We start from the raw sequence: 24,216 nt of genomic DNA, 5'->3' as shown, positions 1-24,216 counted from the left end.
GAAGATAGGATTTCCTAGATGGCTGCAAACTGATGTTTACCTGTCTCAGTTTCCCCATCCCGCTTGTCCTGGCTTACCAGCCTGTCTCACTTTCAGTGAATAATATTTGGGGTGAATGGGATAAGCAAGTAAGATCAACAGGAGCGATTAGTGAAGTAGGAGGAATTAGACGGCGATGCCCCGAAGCCAAGTGAAGAATCTATTTCAAACGGGAGAGAGAGAGCACACGAAAGAGAGCAAGGGGGCAAACACAATGTACACACACAAAAGAAGGAATGCTCCAGCTGTATAAAATTATTTGGGAGATAACACGTGAACTGAGACCTGAGGTTCTGATGAGGCAACAGGGAGGTAACTGCTCATCTCAACAGCAAGCATGTCAGTGAGGTGGTAGAGAGGAAAACTACTGGAGTCAGTGTAAGAAACAATGGAAGAAGTAAAAACTACTTTTGAGCAGTTTTGCTGTACTGAACAGAGAAATGGGGTGATAGCTGGAAGCAGATATGGGGCCAAAGGTTATTTTTTTAAAGAGAGGATTGTAATAGAGCATATTTGTATTCCGATGGGACCATATCTTGAGAACTGCCGAGCTATAGTCACCAGTGCTAAAGGGAAAATGTAGCTGAAGACAACTACAGAGTAATGTTTCTTTAATATGTACTTAAAAATTTTCTGTTTTGTTTTCTCCTGAGCTTGGTTAATGTGAATCTGACCCCTGGAAATGGGTTGGCTCTCCAGGGTGTTCTTGATGAGTCTGTCTGGGAGTGAGACTGAGCTAGATCAATTCAGTAAGGTAATGAAACCCTGTTGTCAGGCTTCTTGGGAGATCACCTACTAACCTTTCCCCCATATAGGGGAATAAAAATCGTTTGCTCTTATTTCCCATATGGGGGAGGTTCGTTGTGGGGGTTCAGAAGGAGTCACCCCAATATGTAGCTCTGTAGTATGCTGATTACTTTAAGCTAAAGGCAACTTTAGCCTTGTTCTCAAAAGAAACTTCTGCCCCTCAACTACCTGGAAGAACTTGAAGGAGGGGCCTTGCCCATAATAAGAGATTGTTAGAAATAACCCCTTTTGACCTATCTATGGGGCAGGGCAAACTTCTAGTTACTAAACATCTGCTCTGATCATCTTACACTGGCCCTTTGAAGCCCTCAAGGATGTCTTATATACCTCAACCCCCCTTTCTATCTCTGAACTGCTCCTGCATGTGGGGTCTCTGACTGTCTCATGTATGCAGGGTTCTCATCCATACATATGTATTAAATTTGGTTATTTTTCTCTTGCTAATTTGTGTCATGACTATTTGATTATTAGACCAGCCCAAAGGACCATGAGGCTAGAGAAAAGTTCCTTCCTCCTCCACACTTGCTAGCGACAAGTGCTCTCTCTTTGACCAAACTCTAAACAAGCTCCTCTGAGCTATCTAGTATAACAATAATCAAATTATTTCCTGCCCAGCTGGGCGTGGCTCAGCAGCTGAGCATCAACCTTTAATGCAGGAGATCTGGGTTTGATTCCTGGTCAGGGCACATGCCTGGGTTGCAGGTTCGATTCCCAGTCAGGGGTGTGCAGGAGGCAGCTGATCAATGACGACTCTCTCATCATTGATGTTTCTATCTCTCTCTCCCTTCTTCTCTCTGAAATCAATAAAGATATATTTAAAAACAAAATTCTTTCCTATTCCTGTAAAGCATCCATTATAAAAATGGGCTAACTAGTGATCTTTACTTTGCATGCAATACTTTTATATAGTTTTGGTATTTGTTCATAACCAAATTTGTTGCAAAGCTTCCTTTAATAAATGTGTACGCTATGGTGTGTGTGTCCCTCTCTCCCTCTCTCTCTGTCTCTCTCAGTCTGCCCACACCTCCTTCCTTTAGACTTGTATCTTAGTTTTCTCTCTCCTAAGCTCCAAGGGCCCTTCTTTTGCCTCTGTAACTTGTTTTCTCAGCCCACATAGCCCAGCTGGCTCACTTCCTTCATGGCTCACTTCTTCAACCTCTGTGAATTTCTAAATAAACTTTTGCTGTATTTGAAAAAGACAAACAAGTGTACACTATGTATGTATGGTCATCACACAATAGTGGGGGGTTAAAGATTCTCTCCAGTTTACATTTATGTAAAGGCTACATTTAGTTTATTATCCACTTGGTATTTTGAATTAATTTCAATCAAGTAACTGGCATATTAAAAAAAAAAAAAAAAGGATGCGTGGCCAGGTATGGCTCAGTGGTTGAGCATTGACCTGGGATCCAGGTGAGCAGGGTTCAATTCCCAGTCAGGGCACATGCCGGGGTAGCGGGCTCGATCAATGATTCTCTCATCATTGATGTTTCTCTCTCTCTCCCTCTCCTTTCTTCTCTCTGAAATCAATAAATATATATTTAAATAATTAAAATAAAAAAATTAAAAAACAAAGGACTACCATAACAATTTTTTCTTATCTTTTAATCATAGGCTATTATTTGGGAGGCATGCTTTTAATCATAAAGGAAATCGGAGTGTCTGTAGGAATATTTTAGCTCTACCACCCACCACGTCCATATAAAGCAAAAGTCCCTTGGAAACCATAGGAGATTGCTTAATAGAGGTCAAATATTTCATGAATACAAATGAGTACCTGTTGCATTTAAACTAAGACTTAGAGGAGAGAGTTAAAAATATTAATAAATAATGGCCCTTAGCTCAGTTGGTGAGAGTGTCATCCCAGTAAACCAAAGTTGAGTGTTCAATCCCGTCAGGGCCCATACAAGAATCAGCCAATGAACGCATAAATAAGTGGAACCACAAATTGACGTTTCTCTCTCTCTCTCCTAAAATCAATAAATAAGAGTTGTTTTAAATTTAAAAATATAATAACTATTGAAGACTTTCCCTTCTACCTCCTCCAAGCTAATGGGCAATCTTTTCTGATTGGGATGGTAATAGGAAGAGCCTGAGGAAAAACTAGGTTGGCTAACAAATTTTGAATATCAAACTGGTATTTGACACACAAGAATACCTACCTTTATTTTGCTTACATTTATTTTTAAAAATAAAAACAAGTAAATGAACAAACCAGGGTTGATTATAAGAAAAAACAATCCTGCCACATCAGAAGTTCTGATAACTGGACAGGACTGCTGCAGAAGTTATCGAAAGTTGCTTTATAGAAGTAAAAGTTTCAAGGTTGCTGAGCCAGGATATTCTTGTGTTGAAAAAAACAAACAAGAACAAGGCTGTTTCATAATCCACTTGAATGACATCAGATGATCAAATATTATAAAAACGTTTCCCAGTTTTGTTTTCCTAAAAATCATCTAAATATAATCAGACAATTGTGACTACTACTGTCTGCAAAAGGGAAGCTGTACTGTGTTTGCTTAATGCTTGCATCATCACACTGATACAACACAAATGGTGCAATCCAATGCCAATAACATAACATTCTAAGCTAACATTTTACCTCTTGCTGTCCTTTTTTTCCCCCTGGTGTACTCGAAGGTACTCGAAAACTTATCTTCACCAGACAGTGTTTGAAGTTGAAATTAAGGTTTTCCAAACAGCTGTTTTACTATGTTGGAATGATCTAACCTCAAACAACAGGTGGTGGTGACATATTAAAGAAAAAAAAAGGTTCTGTACACTTGGAAACTATGTGAAAACGCCAGTACTGATTATACCAAGGTCAACTGTTCAGACAATTAAATAGCATATTTAATACAGACAAAAATACTTCATAAACACAATCTCTAATTTTAAAATTCTATCTTGTTAAAAATGAATCAGTAAGTGTCCTGGTAATCATCACACCAACAAATATTTTATTAGTTATAAGGACAAGCTGAATTCACTAACAAAAATATATAATTTAATTATATATTAATATAAAGAGGCAAAGAGATAAAATAGATTATTCTTATTTTGATTTACTTAATCAGAAACCAACTCAAACATATTACTATAGATTTATATTTTTCCCTCTACAGAACTAGAGCACTAAAATAAAGTGATCTGCACAATTAGCCATATTATGCACAGAGATTCCCAATGCCTCCAGTTATTTTGGAAAACCTTTAAACAAAACCCATTATAATACCTAGTTGCTTCTAGTAGTCATTAAGATTTTAGTTCTGTTCCTTGAATTATATTCCGAATCTTCTCAGCATCATTTTGTACAATTTTGTTGGATGGATCAATCTTAAGTGCAGCTTCATAATCCTGTAGGCCTATATTTATATAGCAATAATGATCAATAAAATATTTCATAAATACTTACTTGTGTTATCTAGACATTATTTTTTTTAAATAAAAATAACCACCAAGAACATGGTTCAGGACCAGTACCAGGCTTTAATTCAATTCACATCTTCACACACATGGTAGTATCTCTAATGTACTACAGAAAATTCTCAGTGATTTCGGAAATAATTATAATGAGTTTATTCAGGAGTCAGAAGAAGCAGTTATTTTAAATTCAAGAACAAATAAGCTAAGACCTTAAATTCATTAAGGCAGGAACAGAGTCAATAAAACTCATATAATGAAAGGACATTTTTATCACCTCAATGAAAAAGTAATAAATGGGCCCTGGCTGGGTAGCTCAGTTGGTTAGAGCATCATCCCAATAAGCCAAGGTCTTGGGTTTGATCCCTGGTCAGGGCACATAAAAGAACCAATGGGAACAACAAATCAATCTCTCTCTATCTCTAACTCAAAAATCAATTAAAAAAAAAAAAAAAAAAAAGAGCCCTGGCGAGATGGCCCAGTTGGTTGGAATGTTGTCCCATGCACCCAAAGGTTTTGGGTTTAATTCCCAGTCAGGGCACATACCTAGGTTGAAGGTTCGATCCCTGGTCCCGGCCTGTATGAGAGGCAACTGATCAATGATTTTCTCTCACAATGATGCTGCTTCTCTCTCTCTCAAATCAATTAAAAAAAAAATCCTCAGGTGGAAGGTGTAAAAACAAAAAGTAATAAATAGCATCTTATTTAGAAATTCTAGATTTTAAAAAATAATTTTGGTAGACTCAATCCATACTTTATTGGTTAAGAAAGAAAGCATTGTGGATAGGTTGGTAAAAATATATAACTGAATCTAAATCTTTACCAAGAAAGCAGTGGGAAGAATTTCTTTGGGAGGAAGGAAACAAGTTCTAAGTGCTATTGATTTGCCATGCCACTTCAGGCAAATCACTTAATTTCTCCAACCCTTCATTTTCTCATCTTTGCTCAAAAAAGTCTGATGCTATTATAATTTGTAAAGATAATTTTACAATGTATCATTCCTGTCTTGATTTTTTTATTCTCAGGAAGCTAGATAAGACACTAAAAAAAGAATGGGGCATATAAACCTAATTTAGATGCTTTGGTTAGAAAATTCCCTAAAAATGGCAGAAACAAGTTTAAAAATAAAGTCAGAAATAATAAAACTTTTAAAGGCTAGAGTCTATTAGGCCTTGAATGAAGGGAAGCTAAATAGGCATCTGGGAGGGCAGTATGGGAAAAGGAGCGCTGAAGATAAAACTCTGGCTACTCTACAATATTTTGCCTTTGGGGCAACATGAGTGGCTAACTGCATATAGTCCCTAAATATATTTAAAATGTAAAACAGCCCGGCCGGGCGTGGCTCAGCAGTTGAACATCAACCTCTGATCCAGGAGATCCGGGTTCAATTACCGGCCGGGGCACATGCCCGGGTTGCGGGCTCAGTTCCCAGTTGGGGGTGTGCAGGAGGCAGCCGATCAATGACTCTCATCATTGATGTTTCTCTCTCTCCCTCTCCCTTCCTCTCTCTGAAATCAATAAAGGTTTATTTTTAAAAATAAAAAAATAAAAATGTAAAACAATAACAAATAAGCGCATGGCTTCTATACACATGGGGCTTAGTTACAAACCTTAGTACAGTGTTACAAATATAAGCAACAATCACACATTGTGGTAGATCAGCTATTTCTGAGCACATGTGTGTGTGTGACCAAAGAAGCTCATTTTAAAATTTCCATTACATCTTAAGTGACTCATTTATATCCTTTATCACACATCTTTTCATGGAAAATTGATACCACAGCATTTCCTAGATCTAAACTTGTTCACATCTTGTTCTGACTCGCTTCTACAATAATCAATTTTTTAAATATTTCAAAATCATTTTTGTCAGGTAAATTAACAAAGAATAAATTAAGTGATAAAAATACAAAATAATGGAGTCCTAAAAAGTCATGATCTTAAATAACCCCAAAGATATTTTTTCAGAGTATAATTTGAAACTTAAAACATTTCTATCATCTTACCTTCTACATACAATTCTAATTGACAGAATGCTGTTCCGCGTCGTACATGTGCCTTCATTCTTGCATGAGCATTGTCTGCAACAGGTGGTGTCAATAATTCTAGTGCCTTACAAAAAAAATATATAATAATAATGAAAAGACATAACTTTCTAATTTAAACCTGAACAAAAACATGGTAAAAACTTTAACTTTAAAACAAGCCTCAAACCCTCACCCACCTAAACTTGTGGCTTAGCTAGCACAGAAATTTATTAAATACATACATTTAGTTGAACAATTTAAGGAATTGTTCAATTGTTTCTACATGAGATTCATACCCTCTCTCCCAGAGTTATGATTTGGTTTATCATTTGAAATCTCTAAAGCTTTACCTTTACTAACAAGAATGATTAAATAGCATTTGTGGTTTTTTTATGTTCAAATTAAATGACTCCGTTTATTCATTTATTCAATAAATATATAATTTTTAAGTATGGTTTTACTGATTTCAGAGAGAGGAAGGGAGAAGGGAGAGAGAGATAGAAGCATCAATTATGAGAGGGTCATTGATCAGCCGCCTCCCACACGCCCCCCCACCAGGGATCAAGCCCGAAACCCGGGCATGTGCCCTGACAGGTAATCGAACCTTGATCTCCTGGATCATAGGTTGACGCTCAAATGCTGAGCCATGCCAGCCGGGCTCAATAAATATTTTTGTATGCAGAAAATTGTACTAGTTAAAGGAAAACTAGATAGAAAAAATATTGTTAGATGTTCAATAGCTTAATGAGATCAAAGTATAAGGACTTGGTTGTTTCCTTCCATATCCTCAATCTCAAGGAGCCACAAAAGAGATTTTGCATGTGATTTTCCCTTAAAACAAGTTACTCTGATATGAGAAAAAGAAAAAAAAAAACTAGCAGTTTAAGAAAATGAGATGATATTAGTAGTGAAAATTAGGATATTCTAAGTTACTCTCAAAATGGGAACACAATTATTGAGATGGCCTTTGTGCAAGTGGTAGTGACACCAAGTGCTCTTCCTTCTACTGTGCATCATATGTGCAAAATTTTAATAAGAAAAAGGGTGAGCACCAACTGAGAACAATTTACTCATTTCTGTATGAATTTCAACTGACATACCAAGGCAATTTAGTAGCCATTGATAGGGGATTTCTAATCGAACTTGAAGTCTCAAGAAACACCAGTTCCTTGTCCATGCAAAAAAAGAAAAAATCTTTATGCTTTTCCAGAAAAAAAGATGTAATAAGCAAGATGATTCTTAAAATCCTTTATTATTTAAATAATCCTCAATTACTTAAATTTGACACATAAAAGGTAAGGGCATCATTTAAACCAATAACAATTTTAAAGTACCATATATAAATAAGCAGATATATATACCTTAGAAGAATCTTCAATGGCCTTGTGCAAGTTTTTTAATTTTAGATGGCAAGCAGCCCGATTCAGATACAACAGTGGAATCTTATTATTTAGTTTTATGGCTAAGTTGTATGCATTAATAGCTGCCAAATAGTTTTCTGTTGCAAACAGTTTGCTAATGAGACAAAAACAAAAAGAAAAAAATATAACATTGAAACAGAAACACAAATAATATCTAAAGGAAGCTGGCAAAGGGGATGGCTTCCTCCTTTCCTATTTTCTGTCCAATGGGGTCATAGGCTACTCCGACTCCACACACATCAGCGTGGAATTGGCGTGACCTCACCTCCACGCCCACGGGCAGGCATCAGCAGTTTAAGCCAGGACGCTATTCCACCCTCCCTGCTACAGAGATGGGCCCAGGGATGGGCTTACGACCCAAACTGGTCTACTCAGGAGGAAGCCTGTGACTTTGTTTCCCAGGTTAGAGACTGAAAAATTGGAAAACTCCCCCTGCCGGATACAAAAGAAAGCACACAACCCAAATTGTTGCTGAGCGTTTTTAACGCCATAGGGAGAGCCAGACTAGAATGAAGCTACGAAAAAGAATAAAAGGGCAGAAAGAAACTCAGTCCTCAGTGATACCGTTAAGCTGCTGGATCAAGCTTTACCTAAAATACAATACACTTTTAGCTTTTAGTTATATTAGCCAACAAATTCCTTTCACGTAAATGTAGTTTAAATTGGGTTTTCTTGGTTACCTGCAAACAAAAGCATCCTAACATATATACTCTTTCAATTCAAATCTTCCAAAATTCTCTTAAAATAAACAGATGTGCATAATTAAAGAATTTATTTTAAATGTTTTCTTTTTTGTTTTTCATGTACAATTCCCAGAATTTTGAAAAATGAATAAACATAAGGAAAACAGAAAATACTCTGCCAAGTATAAAAGTGCCACATAAATAACACTTTATATTCATTTCCAGTCAATCGTGCATACTTGACAGTTCTAGAATATTCAACATGATGACATCAGCAGCGGGCCCATAAAAACAGCCAGTAAATCCTGAATAAAAGGTACAATGACATCACTGTGACATCCAACCTAAGTCTGACTCAAGTTTAAATTAACTCGCACAAACTAAAAAAGCAAATTCTGTGGGAATTATGTTTAGGATTTTTTTATCCATTTTGAGTTAATTTTTGTATATGATATTAGGTAAGGGTCGAACTTCATTCTTTTGCATGTGGATCTCCAGTTTTTCAAACACCATTTGTTGAAAAGACTGTCCTTTCTCCACTGAATGGTCTTAGCACCCTTTTAGAAAACCATTTGACCATATGTATGTGAGGGTTACTTCTGGGCTATCTATTCCATTGGTCTATATGTCTAAACAAACCTTATATTAATATAAATTGGGGGACAGTCCCATTTATAAGTTTTCAGTTTTATAACGCAACAGTTTTATCACAAAAATTCTCCCAGGTTCTAAGGAAGGAAGAACTACAATGAATGGCATGAAGAGAATCACTGTAGGATGCATGATAACAAGAAATATGAAGTATTAAACTTTTTAATGTTTATATATATTAAAATATAAGTCCATATGAACATTACATTCTTTAAAGCTAAATACACTACAAACAACCAAAATGATCTGAACTCAAAAATAGCCAAATTTCAAAAGAAAAAGGGAAAAAATTAAACCTGTTTAAAAGACGGTAACCTTTGAACACCAAATTTAAACAGAGAAACCAATAACCATTAAGTCTACCCATACACTCCAAATAAGGCAATGCTAGTGAAAAGAATTACGCAAAAGTACCCATTCATTTAACACATATTGAGCACTTATTTTATTCTAGAGACACGGACAATTGCAAACTACTCTCATTTTTATGATGACTGATTGGTTTGCCTTTGTAAAGAAAGAAAACATTGTAACTGGCAATGGCCAAAAGGGTCAAATATTCTTTATAAGAGTTGAGTGTGGGAGAAGCAACAAGAGACAGGAGTGTTAAGAAAGAAGCAAAGTAGAGGGAAGTAAAGAAAGGAGCAGAAAAGAGGAAAAATCTTAAGTAGTGGGGCTTAGAACCTGGAATGGGATCAGGGAGCAACACATTCCAACAGAAGCCAGAATAGCTTGGTTTTGTGGGCAATAGGAACTAGAGCACCCCCTTGTCCCTCATAGGACTTTGAAAGTCTGTGTCTCCTTCAGCATCTTGTTTGGGTATAAAACATTCTTGGGTATCCCAAGAGCTTCTAAAGCTGACATCAGTGTGCCTTAAGGCACATCAACCACTACAATTTAGCATTCAGGGTGGAAGGAGAAAAAGGATACTGCATATTAAACAAAATGACAAGTCAGGCCATAATAGATGCATTGCAACACAATATTATGGGCTGTAAAATGCATACAAACAACCAACTGAACAAAATTATAATTACGTCAAAGAAGTCATCTTAGAATATGGCATCTACATTTCTTTAAGTCAGGAAAAAGGCAGCAGCATAAGAAAACTGTCTTAACTCCATAAACAGTTTTTAAAATGCATCAAAGCAAGGCAGATTTGGCAGATCTGTACTAAAAGTAGGTGGATACAAGGGGGGCTGTTGGGAGACAGCTCTCCATGGATCTCTCGCATGTCTTATGTCAGATCCACTGGCAGATTCTGTTTGGGAATATCTTTTCAAAGATGTCTGTATAGCACACAACCCTGAAAGACAAAGACAGTGTCTCCCTCTGGGGCAAAGAGCAGATTTGCTTGTTGCTCAGTATAATAAAACAGTATCTCCTTAAGAGGCAAAGGTTGGACAGGTTTGCTTACAATCTTATTAAAAAAACTGTGTTCCTTAAGCTCAGCCTTCTCAGCTGTCGTGCAGACCTACTGTGTGTATAGCATCCACCTGGGCTCACCTGGGCATTGGCCCTGTGGAACGTGAGGGGCAAAGAGGACCAACATAAATGAAGCTCACACGGCTTCCTGTACCTTGAATAATAAAGTCCTTTGTCTCTGACCCATGAGTCTCCTGTCTTCTGCCAGCACCCATAAAACTATGGTAGCTAACCTCTTACAGTTCTTGCCAGGGCATGGACCCAAACCAAAGTATTACAAAGAAATTCAATTTGGCAAATAGCACTGTATGTTGTGTTGGGAGAAGATGGTAACAGGTGGTCAACAACCGGCATCAAAAAGTCCAATAGGAGGGAAGCTAGACTTTGGTTTTTGAGCACACAATAGAGTATACAGATGTTGAATTATAATGTTGTACACCTGAAAATTATACAATGTTATTAATCAATGATACCCCAATAAATTTAATTTTCAAAAAGCACAACATGAAGTAAAAGGACATGCAGAAAAGGAAAATAGAATCCATCTACAGAAAATTCAGAAACTGCAATCATATAGAAATTCAGACAAGTTGGGACTGGGTTAGTCTGTCAGCAAATAGCAGGCTGCTACATACAAAGTTGGGGTTCAGAAGCAGAATTAACCTAAGTGGCAAGAGGAAAAGCAAAAGCAAAGCAGAGACTCACTCCTAAAAGGACTGGAGGCTACAAAATCGAGCAGTTGGCCAAGAGAATAAAAAGAAAATTCAGACACTAGAACTAGGACAGGCGATCTTATTAGCAGCAGTACCATGATGGTGGGTGCTAAACTGTAGAATTATATCTATCCTTAATTCTCTCCTACCGAACGTTAGAATTTGCTGTAGAGGGTGAATTACACAGATGGGTTCTAAGGGTTCTAGTGGTTCTAGTGTGGGGGAAAAGGGACTTGAAGTCTGGGGTTAAGACAGGGTTAGTCCAAAAAATCTTATGTTAAATATCACACATGGAGTAATGTCAGTAGGACAGAACAATGGTCCATCTACCTTATATGATTACAAGTGTCTGGAAGGGTAGCAATTAAAGTTATTTAGATTCTGAGTTACATAAAGCTTCAAATAACATCATATAAGATTACCTAGGCTCTGTTTTATGTGAGACATTCTCAGTAAAAATGTACATAATGTTAATTGGGAAAGGTAAAAATGCTTTCGTAAGCAAATAAAATTACTTAAGATTATGTATTTTCCTGAAAGGTAGATTTGACATTTAAAACTAAGACATAGCAGTGGAAGGCTAGGTAAAGAAAAGGAAAACATTCTGTGGCTTTTTCTACGTGCTTCTTTTTGAGTTCTTACAATCCCCTAAACAGTTTCTTCAGCTATTGCTCTTTTAAAGGTGTGCCCACAAGTACCCTTTTCTGAAAGGGTAGCACAGAAAGGACAGCTGGACTTTTTTGCCTATGTATGTATATACAGAAGGCAACCATAAAACACAGCCTCTGGCCCTAGCCAGTTTCTCAGTGGTTAAAGCGTAAGCCCTCAGACTGAAGGGTCCCGGATTCAATTCCAGCCAAGGGCATGTATCTCCATTGCAGGCTCAATCCCCAGCCCTGGTTGGTGCTCAAGCGGAAGGCAACCAATCAATGTGTCTCTCTCACATCCATGTTTCTCTCTCTCTTTTTCTCTCTCTCCCCCTCTCTCCTCCCCTTTCACTCTCTCTGAAAAAAGCAATGGAAAAATATCCTCGAGAGAGGATTAAAAAACAAACAAACGAAAAACAGAAACAGCCTCTGGAGATGAAAGCATGTCATCCTTTGGCTTAAATTCAAAACACTGCTTCTGAATCAGCTCTGCTAGAGAGCATGCGTTTCTCTCTAACAATTCTTACCTCTCCTTTAATCAGTTTGCACTTGGCCTTATGATTAACTGTACTTTGCTCTGTTTCTCTGGGTGTCAACAGTTACTAAGTTTTTTTCCATCTCTCCTCATTCTTAAAATTTATTTATTTATTTTAATCCTCACCCGAGGATATTTTTCCCATTGCTTTTCAGAGAGAGTGGAAGGGAGAGAGAGAGACACCAATGTGAGAGAGACACAATGATTGGTTGCCTCCCACACATGCTCCAACCAGGGCCAGGACGAGCCTACAACTGGGGCACGTGCCCTTGGCCGGAATCAAACCCGGGACCCTTCAGTCTGTGGGCTGACGCTCTAATCACTGAGCAAAACTGGCTAGGGCTGATTTGACTTTTTAATATGGAGGCCCTGCCTACCTAATTTGTTTTTTAAATATATCTTTATTGATTTCAGAGAGAGAAGGGGAGAGGGAGAGAGATAGAAACATCAATGATGAGAGAGTCATTGATCGGCTGCCCCCTGCACGCCCTCCACTGGGGATGGAGCCCGAAACTCGGGCATGTGCCCTGACCGGTAATCGAACCTCGATCTTCTGGATCCTAGGTCCATGTTCAACTGCTGAGCCACACCTGGCCGGGCCTGCCTACCTAATTTATTTGTATTATCTCTTCCCAAAAAACACCCACATAAACATATATGTCAAGATATCTGGGAAATGTGAGAACAACTAATGTCTACACAAGTTTATTATCAATTTCATGGCCAGAGTTCAAACAACTTACTTTCCTTTATCTTTCAGCCATTCTGGGTTCTTTTCTTCTTCTTTTAAATCACTAAGTTCAGGAATATCAGTATTCATTGCTCTTCGTGCCTCTGCTTGTTTGTGTAGCCACTGAAAAGAGAATGAAGGACACAAAGGTCTTATTGTTATTAACAGTCACTTTCAGATTTCCCATCTTCCTACATTAGACAGAAATACTATTTTTTATGGCGTGAATATTTGTGTCCCCTAAAATTCATATATTAAAGTCATAACCACCACTGTGATGATATCTGGAGGTAGAGTCATTGAAAGGTAAATTAGGTTCAGATGAGGTCATGAGTGTAGGGCCTGCATGATAGGATTAGTGTCCTTATAGAAGAAGAAGAGACTAAAGTGTATATTCCCCCCTACCCCCCACCCCCACCCCAGCACCCTGATCTTGGACTTCCCAGCCTCTGGAACGGCGAAATAAATGACTGTTGTTTAAGCCATGTCCAATCTATGGTATTTTGTTATAGCAGCTCAAGCAGACTAATATAGTACTTGAAGAAGGTGATTTTGAACTTCTAGTTTTTATACATTAAAAAAAATTTTTTTTAACTTTACTAGCTGATTAAGATCAAATATATAAAATTTTCTAGCCTGGCCGGGTATGGCTCAGCGGTTGAGCGTCGGCCTAGGATCCAAGAGATCATGGTTCGATTCCCGGTCAGGACACATGCCGGGTTGCGGGTTGCAGGTTGTGGGCTCGATTCCCAGTGGGGGGTGTGCAGGAGGCAGCCAATCAATGATACTCTCATCATTGATGTTTCTATCTCTCTCTCCCTCTTCCTTTCTCTCTGAAATCAATAAAGATATATTTAAAATAAATAAATAAAAATAAAAATTTCTAGTCTAAATTTCATCCAAATTTGGGAATTCATGTGCGTATTATTTCTTTTCTTGTTTATATTTTTATTTTCTATATTGAAAAAAATATTTTATAGTTGTAATATTTTACAATATAATATAAAGTAATAAAATATAAAATACATTGTTTAACAAAAAGAAAAATGTCAATATTTATAAATTGTCATTATGTCTTAAGTATCTTCAATTATTTCCACAACTTTTCAATTGAGAGTCATATCAGTTCACACCTTACCTTAAAGAAATGCAGTTGTTGGTGCTTATATAGCTAAAGATACAATATTTAAAATCTCAAAGCTCAGGAACTTATAAATGAATGAAAGATATTAATTCCAAAGCATCACACATTAGAATATCTGATATTAATAATTGTAATAATATATTAATAATAAATTTCCATATCTGTTCTTACCACAACACATACTGATCCAAACTTTACAAATCTATTATAGAAAATGATGGAACTGACCAAATAAATGGCACATGCAACAGTTTATCTCCTGGAATAAGCAACACTACTGCATATTAAATCAGTGTTCTCTCAACAGCATTAAGGAGCCAAAAAAGTAATCCTGCAAAATATATTTTTCTCATAAGGAAATACTAAAATTCATTCATGAAGTAATACCTTTAGTTTAATAAATACTTAAAAAATTCAGACCTAGAATTTGTTTCAGATGAAATAAAAAATAAAACATTTTTTCCCCAGCTGGCGTGGCTCAGCAGCTGAGCATCCACCTAGGATCTGGGAGATCGGGATTCGATCCCCAGTCAGGGCACGTGCCTGGGTTGCGAGTTCAACCCCCGGTGCGGGGAGTACAGGCGGCAGCCAATCAGTGACTCTCGCATCATTGATGTTTCTATCTCTCCCTCCTTCTCCTTTCCTCTCTCTGAAATCAATACAGACATATAAAAATAAATAAATAAATGAATAAATAAAGCATTCTCGTTGTGGTCATTGTAACAGCAAGTATACCCACCTCCTCCTCTTCTGCTACTCGTGATTCCCGGAGAGCTGTTGGGAATACTCGAGGGGTGAAGTTGATCTGAATACTGCCAACAGAGCGAGGAGCAGGAATACTGTCTTCCTTTAACTTCTCAGAAAATATATTTCCTGAGATTCCCCCTTGAAAAACAATATTAGTTAGTTATTTCTCATTTTCTAGTTAATAGTCAAGCTAACTTTAAAATAAATTACCCATCAAAGCTACTTCTAAAATCCTACACGAATAAACCAAAGATACTTTCTGCAAGAAGGAATATAAAATCCATCATTGAAAGTATGGCAGCTAATTATCTGTTCTTTAATCAATGACCCCAGCTACTTTTCTGGGGTTCTCTTTGGTAAACCACGCAATGTCTCATTCACATTCACTTTAGGGCTGGGCACTCAGGCAACTGCATCAGCTCTAGAGGAGGGCACCGAGGCAGAGCCATCACTGCCAACACCACCTCTATTTCCTTAAGCTCCGACAGCAATATCTTCTATAGGCCTCCTTTGGGTGGTAGAAAAGCTTTTCAGCCATCAGAGAGAGCTAATGAGGACATGGAAAGAGTAATAATGAAAAACTATACATTTTTATACAGGTAGATATAATGATTGTTAAGCCGATGTAAGAGGATAAATCAATCTATGGCAAAAATTTTCTACAGATGCCTGTGGTTGAGACTATCTTCCTAGCCATTCTCCCATCTTCCTTTAGTAACAGGATTTGAGTTCTGAGCCTGGCACGTGACTGTGCTGGGCTGGAATCTACATCATCCAGCCTCCCTTAAGATCAGGTGTGGTTATGTGCGAAACCTGTGAAGACAGAATGTGAACAGAAGTAACGTATACCACTTATGGAGCATCATCTTACAGGTAAATCTAAGCAAAAACAATGCCAACTGCAGCACCCACCTCGGACCAGCGATGAAAGCCAAATGCTGGGGTTTTTTTTAAAGAGATTCTCTTCTTTTTATTATTATTATTTTAATCCTCATTTGAGGATTAAAAATATCCAACGATATTTTTTCCATTGCTTTTCATAGAGTGGAAGGGAGAGAGAGAGACATCAATTTGATGCCTTCCGCATGCACCCCAACCAGGGCAGGGATTGAGCCTGCAAACGTGGTACGTGCCCTTGGCCAGAATCGAACCTGGGACCCTTCAGTCCGAGGGCCAACGCTCTAACCACTGAGCCAAACCAGCTAGGGCACCAAGTGGGTTTTTAAAAACAGAGGAGAACACATGAAAAAATGTTGTGAATAAGATTTTAAATGTTAATACAAGAGAATAAAAATAGAATAAAAAGTAAAAATTAAGTATATAACTTCAGACTATTATACTGATAATTACATATATTTGGAAACTAAAAAAAAAAAATCTCCCTAATAATTCAAGGGCCAAAGAAAAAAATCATGATGGGTTACAAAGTATTTGTAACTAAATGACAACAAAACACAAGATATCAAGACTTGGTGAATGTATTAACATATAGTAATTAAAAGAAAAAAGAATTTCAAATGCATGTATTAAAAGATTCAAAAAATTAATGAAGACAAGTTGGACAAAGAACAGAAAACCCCAAAAAAGAAGCAGAATGGAAGCAAACACAGGAATTAAGGGATTAGAAAAAAAAGGAAACAACAGAAAGGATCAGCATAACCAAAACATACTTTTTTGAATAGACTAAGAAAATTTGCAAAGTTTATGATAGTTGATCAAGAATGAATAAAATAGTATTCGGTATAAAGAAATGATATCATTATAGAGTAGAGATAAGCAATAAGAGGAACTTTATGCCAATAAATTTGAAAAGATAATACGCATAATTTCCTAGAAAACAAATTACCAAAATTGACCTGAAAAAAACAAAGTCTGAATAACCAGTAACTATTATAGAAACTAAACGCACTTCCATAAGCAACCTACACCTACACAGTATTAGTAGTTTTACTAAACCTTTAGGCAACAGATATTTCATATGTAACCAAACTGCTTCAAGGAACAGAAGAAGAAAAGCTCCATAATGTACAGGGCGTAATTTGGTATCAAATCTGGACAAGGACAGTACGAGGAAGGAAAAAATGTAAGTGAATCTGCCCTGGTCAGGTAACTCAGTCAGAGAGTCGTCCTGAGACACCAAGGTTGTGGGTTCAGTCCCTGGTCAGGGCACATACAAGGAACAACCAATGAGTGCATAAATAAGTGGAACAGCAAAAATTGATGTTTCTCTCTCTCTCCCTTCCTCTCTCTCTCTAAAAATCAACCAATAAAATTTTTTTAAAAATGCAAGTGAATCTCAATATGAAGATAAACATAAAAATCATTTATAAAATATTAGTAAATTGAATTAAACTGTGTAAATATCAGCACGATCAAGATCTTGAGGGTACTTCTTAACTATAAAAGTGTTTTTGGGTTCCGTAAGTATTTGAAGATATCCAATTTGTTTGGCAGTATTTGAAGTACAGAAGGAAATGTTCCATATACTACAGTTGGTATAAATATTTTGTTAAAATTTCATTAAAGAAGGAGGTATTGTGGTAGTTAACTTACATGTCAATATTAAACCACAATAAAATATATAAATTCAGTAATGGTTACTGCTTAATATTCACTCCAAATGACTTCTCAATATGCTAGACCTCACTGTTAAAGTAGTAATTAGCCAAGTAGAAAGAGCATAGGTTTCAGATGCAGACAGATCTGGGTTCACATTCCACAGGCTTACTTATTGAGTATTTGTTTATTCTTTCTGAACATTTATTTCCTCTATTATAAGAATAGCAGCACTTATCACAAAGTATTGTTGTGAAGACTGAGTGGTACATCCAAAAACGTCACCTGGCATGGAGTGATCACCAATAAATGTTATTACTATTATGTAAGTGATTTTCACTACAAAATTTTGTAGTGAAAATCACATTTTGTTATACACAAAACAAAGTTTAATATTCTAAAATGAGGTAAAATCAAACTCTTAGCTTTCAATAAAGAAATATGTTCTTTTAACTATTTTTAAACACATCAGGATGAAAGTTCAAAAGAACCCTTGTTTGCTTAAGATTAAGTTTGCTTAGCAGTACTCATCTTCCTGAATCATGTGAGGAAAAAGTCTTTTAATAAAATTCCTAGTTTCTTATCTCTAAAGGAATAAATGAATGTTCCTGGCATTGACATTCCATTCCAAGACCTTTTGGAAGTGAGTTAAATATGTATTTAACAATGCCTATGTAAGTTTCAAAAGGACTCACACAAGTAAAAACACCGAATTCTTGCTCATTTCATTATAAAAATTTCACTACTTCCGAGAAGAAAAAAGTAAATCTTTCACCTTAGTCTCTGTATTGCAATACTTATTCTCGATATGCCAAAATAATGACCTAAGGTTGTAAACTGATAACAACGACAACAAAAGCAGCCTATATACTCCACCAGGACTCACTTTCCCAGAAAATACTAATCACCCTACCATTTGTGGCAAGATTTCTAGATGCTGAATTTCTAGGAAGATTTCTATGTTTTAATTTTTTCCTCTCTTCTCCTATTTGCTTTTCTTGTTGATGTAACTTCTCTTCTCTCTGAATTCTTTTTTGTTCTTCAGCTTTTCTTTGGCATTTTTTCCAGGCTTCCAATTCTTTAGTTGCTTTTATCCGTTCATTTTCTTTCATACGTTCTATTTTTTCCCTCTCTTCTTCTTCAATCTGTAAAAATTATAATTACCAAAATTTTAAGACATATAAAAAAGAAACATTTAAAAAGTAATAAATTCATTATAATATTTAATTATCCTTCCCTCTAAACTGTTGTCATTGTATCTGTAGCAATAATTAGTAGTAAATAAAGAATTAAAATGGGAGTGGTAAATGATTTAGCAATATGCCCAAGGATTGGGCTGCCATGAAACACAGGTTTTAGTTCAGACTTACCATTAACTACTGATATGCTATTAGGCAATCGCTTTTCTAGCTTCAGTTTACTTATATGTAAAATGTGGGTAGGCATTCAATTAGATGATATCAAAGGGCTTGGTAAAAAAATATTTTTTTTGCTAAAAGTCAAGTTACTTGTCCCAAAACCTAAACACACACACACACATTTGCTTACTACTTATCCCAGTCTTACCTTGTTTTAGGACTGAAGCTGTGCCAACCTTCACTTGAGTAATGAGGGAATATTTAGGAGAAAAATAGGAAGAATGAACTAAGGAGTTTGCCTCTGGTGGGTGAAAATGTTTGAACTTTGAGCCCCACTGCCAACTACATTTGCCATAGCTGTTATGTGAAACTTCCATGTGCAAAGCTAAGTATCAGATAAGTTTGAAAGCAGTAAATGGCACAGGGGAACGCTAACTTTCTCCCTTTCACCAGCTTCCCTCATATGGGCAAAAACACTCTGAAATAGAGTAACTGATTGGTGTATATGATTGACTCTATGTATCTGACTTTCCTATGGTAATAAAAATATTCTCATCTTGCCCTGGCCCGGTGGCTCGGTTGGTTGGAGCACTGTCCACACACCAAGCGGTTGCAAATTCGGTCCCCCAGTTGGGGCACATACAGGAGGCAACCTATTGATGTTTCTCTCTCATTCCCTCTCTTTCTCTTACTCTCTCCCTTCCTCTTGCTCTAAAAATCAATAAAAATATATTGATTAAAAAAATAAAAATAAAAATAAAAATATTTGTACCTCTGCCCCCTAGAGAAGAGATTCTCCCCCTCCCCCCCCCCCCCATGTCATCCACATCACAGCAAGACCGTGAGTGGCTAATCAAGCCCTGAAAATATGACCAGTGTGCTTGAGAAACTGAATTTTAACTTTGTTTCACTAATTTAAATGTAAATTAATATACATTTAAATAATACATGTGGCACAGCAATAGCATGGCATGCTGAGACTGAGCTTTTGGAGGGTGAATTATTTTAGGGTAAAGAATTAACATTCCCTGAATGAGAACTATCCTGCAGGTGTGTTCTGTAACACCTGCTGACTTAATACCCTCTTTTGGAAGACTGGTTACTTTCCTGTTGAACTGTGCAACACTGACTTTAAAATAAATGTCACAGATTACTGGACAGGAGTTTCCTGTAGTCCCAGAATTGTCCCTAAGGCCTAAACTAAGCACAAGAGATGCTGATTATTTCGTGTTCTAGGTTCAGAGAGCTGCCAAGAGCTTGGGCCGGGAAGAATCTGGTGTGGCTTTGAGCCAGCTTTACTGCCCGACAACAGGGTGTGACGACCAGCGACCAGCGGTGCTGTGCTAGTCTGAGGCCAGCTTCGCCCGGTTAATGATATGTTTGCCTCTCTTCCTTTCCTCCCTCTCTTCCCCAACACATGGAAGAGGGGAAAAGTATGTGAAAAGTCAGAACACCCTCACCCCTCACAGTAAGTGAATTTTTAAAAGTTTTTAAAAATGCTACGACAGTCTTAATTACCAAAAATGAGACTATTCTTATAATCAAAAGTAATGGGAAAGTTCTGTTATTATAGCCAAGAAGTAGTTAAGGGAAATATATGTATAATTTGTAATAAGCTAACTTAGAGGCAAAAAAAAAAAAAATCTAACTCTTTAGGGAGTCATGTGGAAGGGGAGGGACCAAGAAGAGCTTCACAGAGCACATGACAGAGGAACTAGAAGAGAAAAACCTGAGGAAGGTAATACCACACAGCTTATGATAAAAGGAAAAGAGAGCTTATGTATATCAAAGAGAAACAGAGACAGACAAACGTTGAAGTTCTTTTATTTAAAAACAAATATGGGAACATACCACATAAAGGAGGAGTGTTTAGTAACAGAAAAACTCAGAAGGCTAGAAAAACAATCGTCACACATGAAGAAACTGAATTTTAAGTGCTTGGTACCGCTCAAAAAAGGCTGCCATAAAGTATGGGATATGAGTTTACTCAGACAGCAACTTTAACTAATAGAGTAGTGAGCAATTCCTGAAGAAAGGAGAGTCTATATTTCTTTTAATTTGGAATGAATGGTTTATCAAGGCAATGTTCTCTATAAACCAATCTTACTTATAAGTTATATGCAAAAATCATAAATAAAACATTAGCTAACTGAACTGAGAAAAATATTAAAATTATAATACATCTTGATCAAATAGGGTGTTTCTTATTTATGTTATTAGGAAATCTAAAGAGAAACACAACATGACCTCAGTACATGTCAAAATATCGGCGGATACTAAGAATAACAGGGAAATGTAGCTTGCTGACAGGACCCACAATGCCCAATGGCCTGGAGAGGCACTGGAGATACCTCCAGCCAAGCCACAAAGGCCAGTGTGCTTACAGTGTTACTCTTTTCTTGGAGGTAACCTATACAACAGAATTTTTAAAATAAGAAATATAAATATTGATTATAAGGAGACAGAACTGTCATTATTTGCAAATAATATGGTAACTACCTAAAAGAACCAAAATAACAAACTGACAAACTATTACAGCCAAAAGCTAAGTTCAGCAAGGCAGTCTACAAACTCATAAAAACAAACTAACTTACCTACAAACTGGCAATAAATGATTAGAAAAATACAGTGGAAAAAGTCTATCATTAGTAACTGCCAGAAAAACCTTTAAAAGGCTAAGAATAAGCTTAACAAAATATGAGCAAGTCTGAAGAAATGGAGATAAATGCCATGTTCCTAGGGGGAAATCTTGTTATTGTAAATACATTCTGCAAATGAATTTCTAAAGTCAATGTAAATCTAATCAAAATACCAAGAGGACTTCTCAGAGAGCTTGATAAATAAATATAAAATTCATCCGCAAAAGAAAATGTGCTGGTTTTACAGAGGTATGAAGAGGCTGGCAATTCCCACCCACTAATATCAAGTGTAAAACTGGACAAATCTATCAAAAACAACCATTTCAATGCACTGGAAATTAACAAAAGGTGGCTTGCAAACTGAGAAGTGCTTGTTTTGGAAAAACTGCTGAAGTTACAGGTAAGAACAGTGGGAGGCGGCGCTCTCCTGCCTGAGGTTGCTCTCAGCTAGAATAACAAGACTGGCAGTTTTACCAACATGAAGCTAACAACAACAAAAAAAACCCAGAGCTTTGTTGGCAAAAAGGGTGGACCCATTTCAGGGTGGGGCAGCAAAACCTTGTGGCTTTGGTGGATAAAAGTAGTAGACTTGGTTGGCAATGAGCAGGGAAAACTTGCAGTTGAGGTCTGAGGTTGAGGTCCTGGTTAGGGTGAGTGCCTAACTAGTCAGAAAATTCACATAAATGAGGCAGCTATAGAAAGTCTGTGATAAATTCACCACACAACTCTACTAAAGAGAAAGCTATGTATTTGTGGGGGAGATCTGAGGAAACCTTGCATAAAATGAAGCCAAGGTAGGCATGAGAACTGGCTCCAACTTTGAAGGTATTCTCAAATCTACACATAGATTAATTGGCAAAGGGTGGGAGCCTTTACCACCTCTGCCCAGCTTAACAATTAAGCTATACAGACACAGGGAAAGGAAGCCAGTCTAAAAAATACAAATTAAAAAACTTAGCAGACATCAGCAGCTGTATATCCAAGGGAGACTAGACTGATTCCACAATTAAAGTCTAGGCAAGTTACTAAAAATAAAACAATTCTGAATAAATAAACAAAAATCAAATAAATAAAACAGAGCCCAGAAATGCTATAACCTACTAACTAAAATGTCTAGTTTCAACTGAAAATATTTCAAAAAATAATTGGTAAAAACTCAAATTTGATGAAAATATTAATCTATAGCTCCAAGTTCAACAAATCCAAAGTAAAATAAATGTAAAGATATACACCTAGCTACAACTTAGCTGATGTGCAAAATTAGTACAAAAGCTAAACACAAAGAAGGAGATCTTGAAAACAGCAAGAGGTAAAAGACTCATCCTGTACAGGAAACAACTATACAATTAAAGGCTGATTTCTCATTAGAAACAATGGAGGACAGAAGACAGTGAAATTACATGTTCAAAGCACCAAAAGAAAAAAAACTATAAACCACGAATTCTATCGACAGTAAAACCATTCCTTAAAAATGAAGATGAGCCCTGGTCGGTGTGGCTCAGCTGGTTGGAGCACCATCCAGTACACGAAAAGGCTGCGGACTCCATCCCTGGTCAGGGTGCGTGTGAGGCAACCGACCAATGTTTCTCTCTCACATCAATGTTTCTCTCTGTCTCTCTCAAAAAAATAAATTTAAAAAAAATTAAAAATAAAGATGATTCACCCTGGCCAGTGTGGCTGTTAGTTGGGCCTCATCCCGATAAGCCAAGGTCGCCAGTTTGATTTCCCATCAGGGCACATGCCCGAGTAGGGGCGTGCAGGAGGCAGCCGATGGATTTGCACTCTCATAGAGATGTTTCTCTCTCTCCCTCTCCCTTTCTCTCTCTTTAACAGTCAATAAACTATCCTTTAAAGAAAACAAGAAGATGGCTCTTCCTGCCATCTCTCCGTGCTGCATAGTGGTATACATGAATGTTCTGGCTGATGCTCTCAAGAGTATCAACCATGCTGAAAAGAGAGGCAAAGCCAGGCTCTTACCAGGCATCGTCCAGTTTCTGACCATGCTGAAGCATGGTTACATTGGCAAATTTGAAATTACTGGTGACCACAGAGCTGGGAAATTTATTGTAAAACACACCAGCAGGTTAAACAAGGGTAGAGTCATCAGCCTCTGATTTGATGAGCAACTCAAAGATCTAGAAAAATGGCAGAACAACCTGCTCCCATCCTGTCAGTTTGGTTCCATTGTACTGATAACCTCAGCGGGCATCACGGACCATGAAGAAGCCAGACACGCAGGAGGGAAAATCCTGGGATTCTTTTTCCAGGGATGTAATACATACGTGCAAATAAAATGCCTCAATGGAAAGAAAGATGAAGATGAACTAAACATATTCCAAGAAAAAGAACAACTGGGAGAATCCAATGCTAGCAGAACTGCCCTACAAGATATCCTAAAGAAAGTTCTTCAGGCTGAAGAGAAATGGCACCAGACACTAATTTAGACCTCTAAGAAGGAATGAAGAGTATGAGGAATATGTGCATAAGTATAAAAGACAATATAAATGGATAAACAAAATGCGGTATAAATATAATAATAGAACATGATTCAGCTTTAAAAAGGAAAAAAATTCTGACGTGTACTATAACATGAATAAATTGGAAGATATAATGCTAAATGAAATAAGCCAGTCACAAAAAGACAAATATGGCATGAATCTACTTACATGAG

General features: G+C 37.0%; 1 protein-coding gene and 1 pseudogene across 1 annotated transcript in view; one reads left to right on the top strand and one right to left on the bottom strand.

Annotated features, from left to right (window-relative positions):
• Nucleotides 1-3,005: 3,005 nt before the first annotated feature.
• DNAAF4 (dynein axonemal assembly factor 4) overlaps nucleotides 3,006-24,216 on the bottom strand; it is a 31,991-nt gene continuing 10,780 nt past the window's right edge. The window contains exons 4-9 of the mRNA XM_087821342.1: nucleotides 18,462-18,693; nucleotides 14,985-15,130; nucleotides 13,115-13,224; nucleotides 7,658-7,811; nucleotides 6,276-6,381; nucleotides 3,006-4,211 (exon numbers count right to left, since the gene is read on the bottom strand). Of these exons, the coding sequence (XP_087677468.1) occupies nucleotides 4,102-4,211; nucleotides 6,276-6,381; nucleotides 7,658-7,811; nucleotides 13,115-13,224; nucleotides 14,985-15,130; nucleotides 18,462-18,693 (858 nt within the window). The 3' untranslated portion in view covers nucleotides 3,006-4,101. The remainder of the gene's footprint in view (nucleotides 4,212-6,275; nucleotides 6,382-7,657; nucleotides 7,812-13,114; nucleotides 13,225-14,984; nucleotides 15,131-18,461; nucleotides 18,694-24,216) is intronic.
• LOC107546535 (small ribosomal subunit protein uS8 pseudogene) lies at nucleotides 23,447-23,989 on the top strand (annotated as a pseudogene).

This window comes from Miniopterus natalensis, chromosome 1 (assembly GCF_054644295.1).
Source record: "Miniopterus natalensis isolate mMinNat1 chromosome 1, mMinNat1.hap1, whole genome shotgun sequence".
Classification (NCBI taxonomy): Eukaryota; Metazoa; Chordata; class Mammalia; order Chiroptera; family Miniopteridae; genus Miniopterus; species Miniopterus natalensis.
Note: the sequence above shows the minus strand (reverse complement) of the source record. Positions and strands in the feature narration are given on the sequence as shown.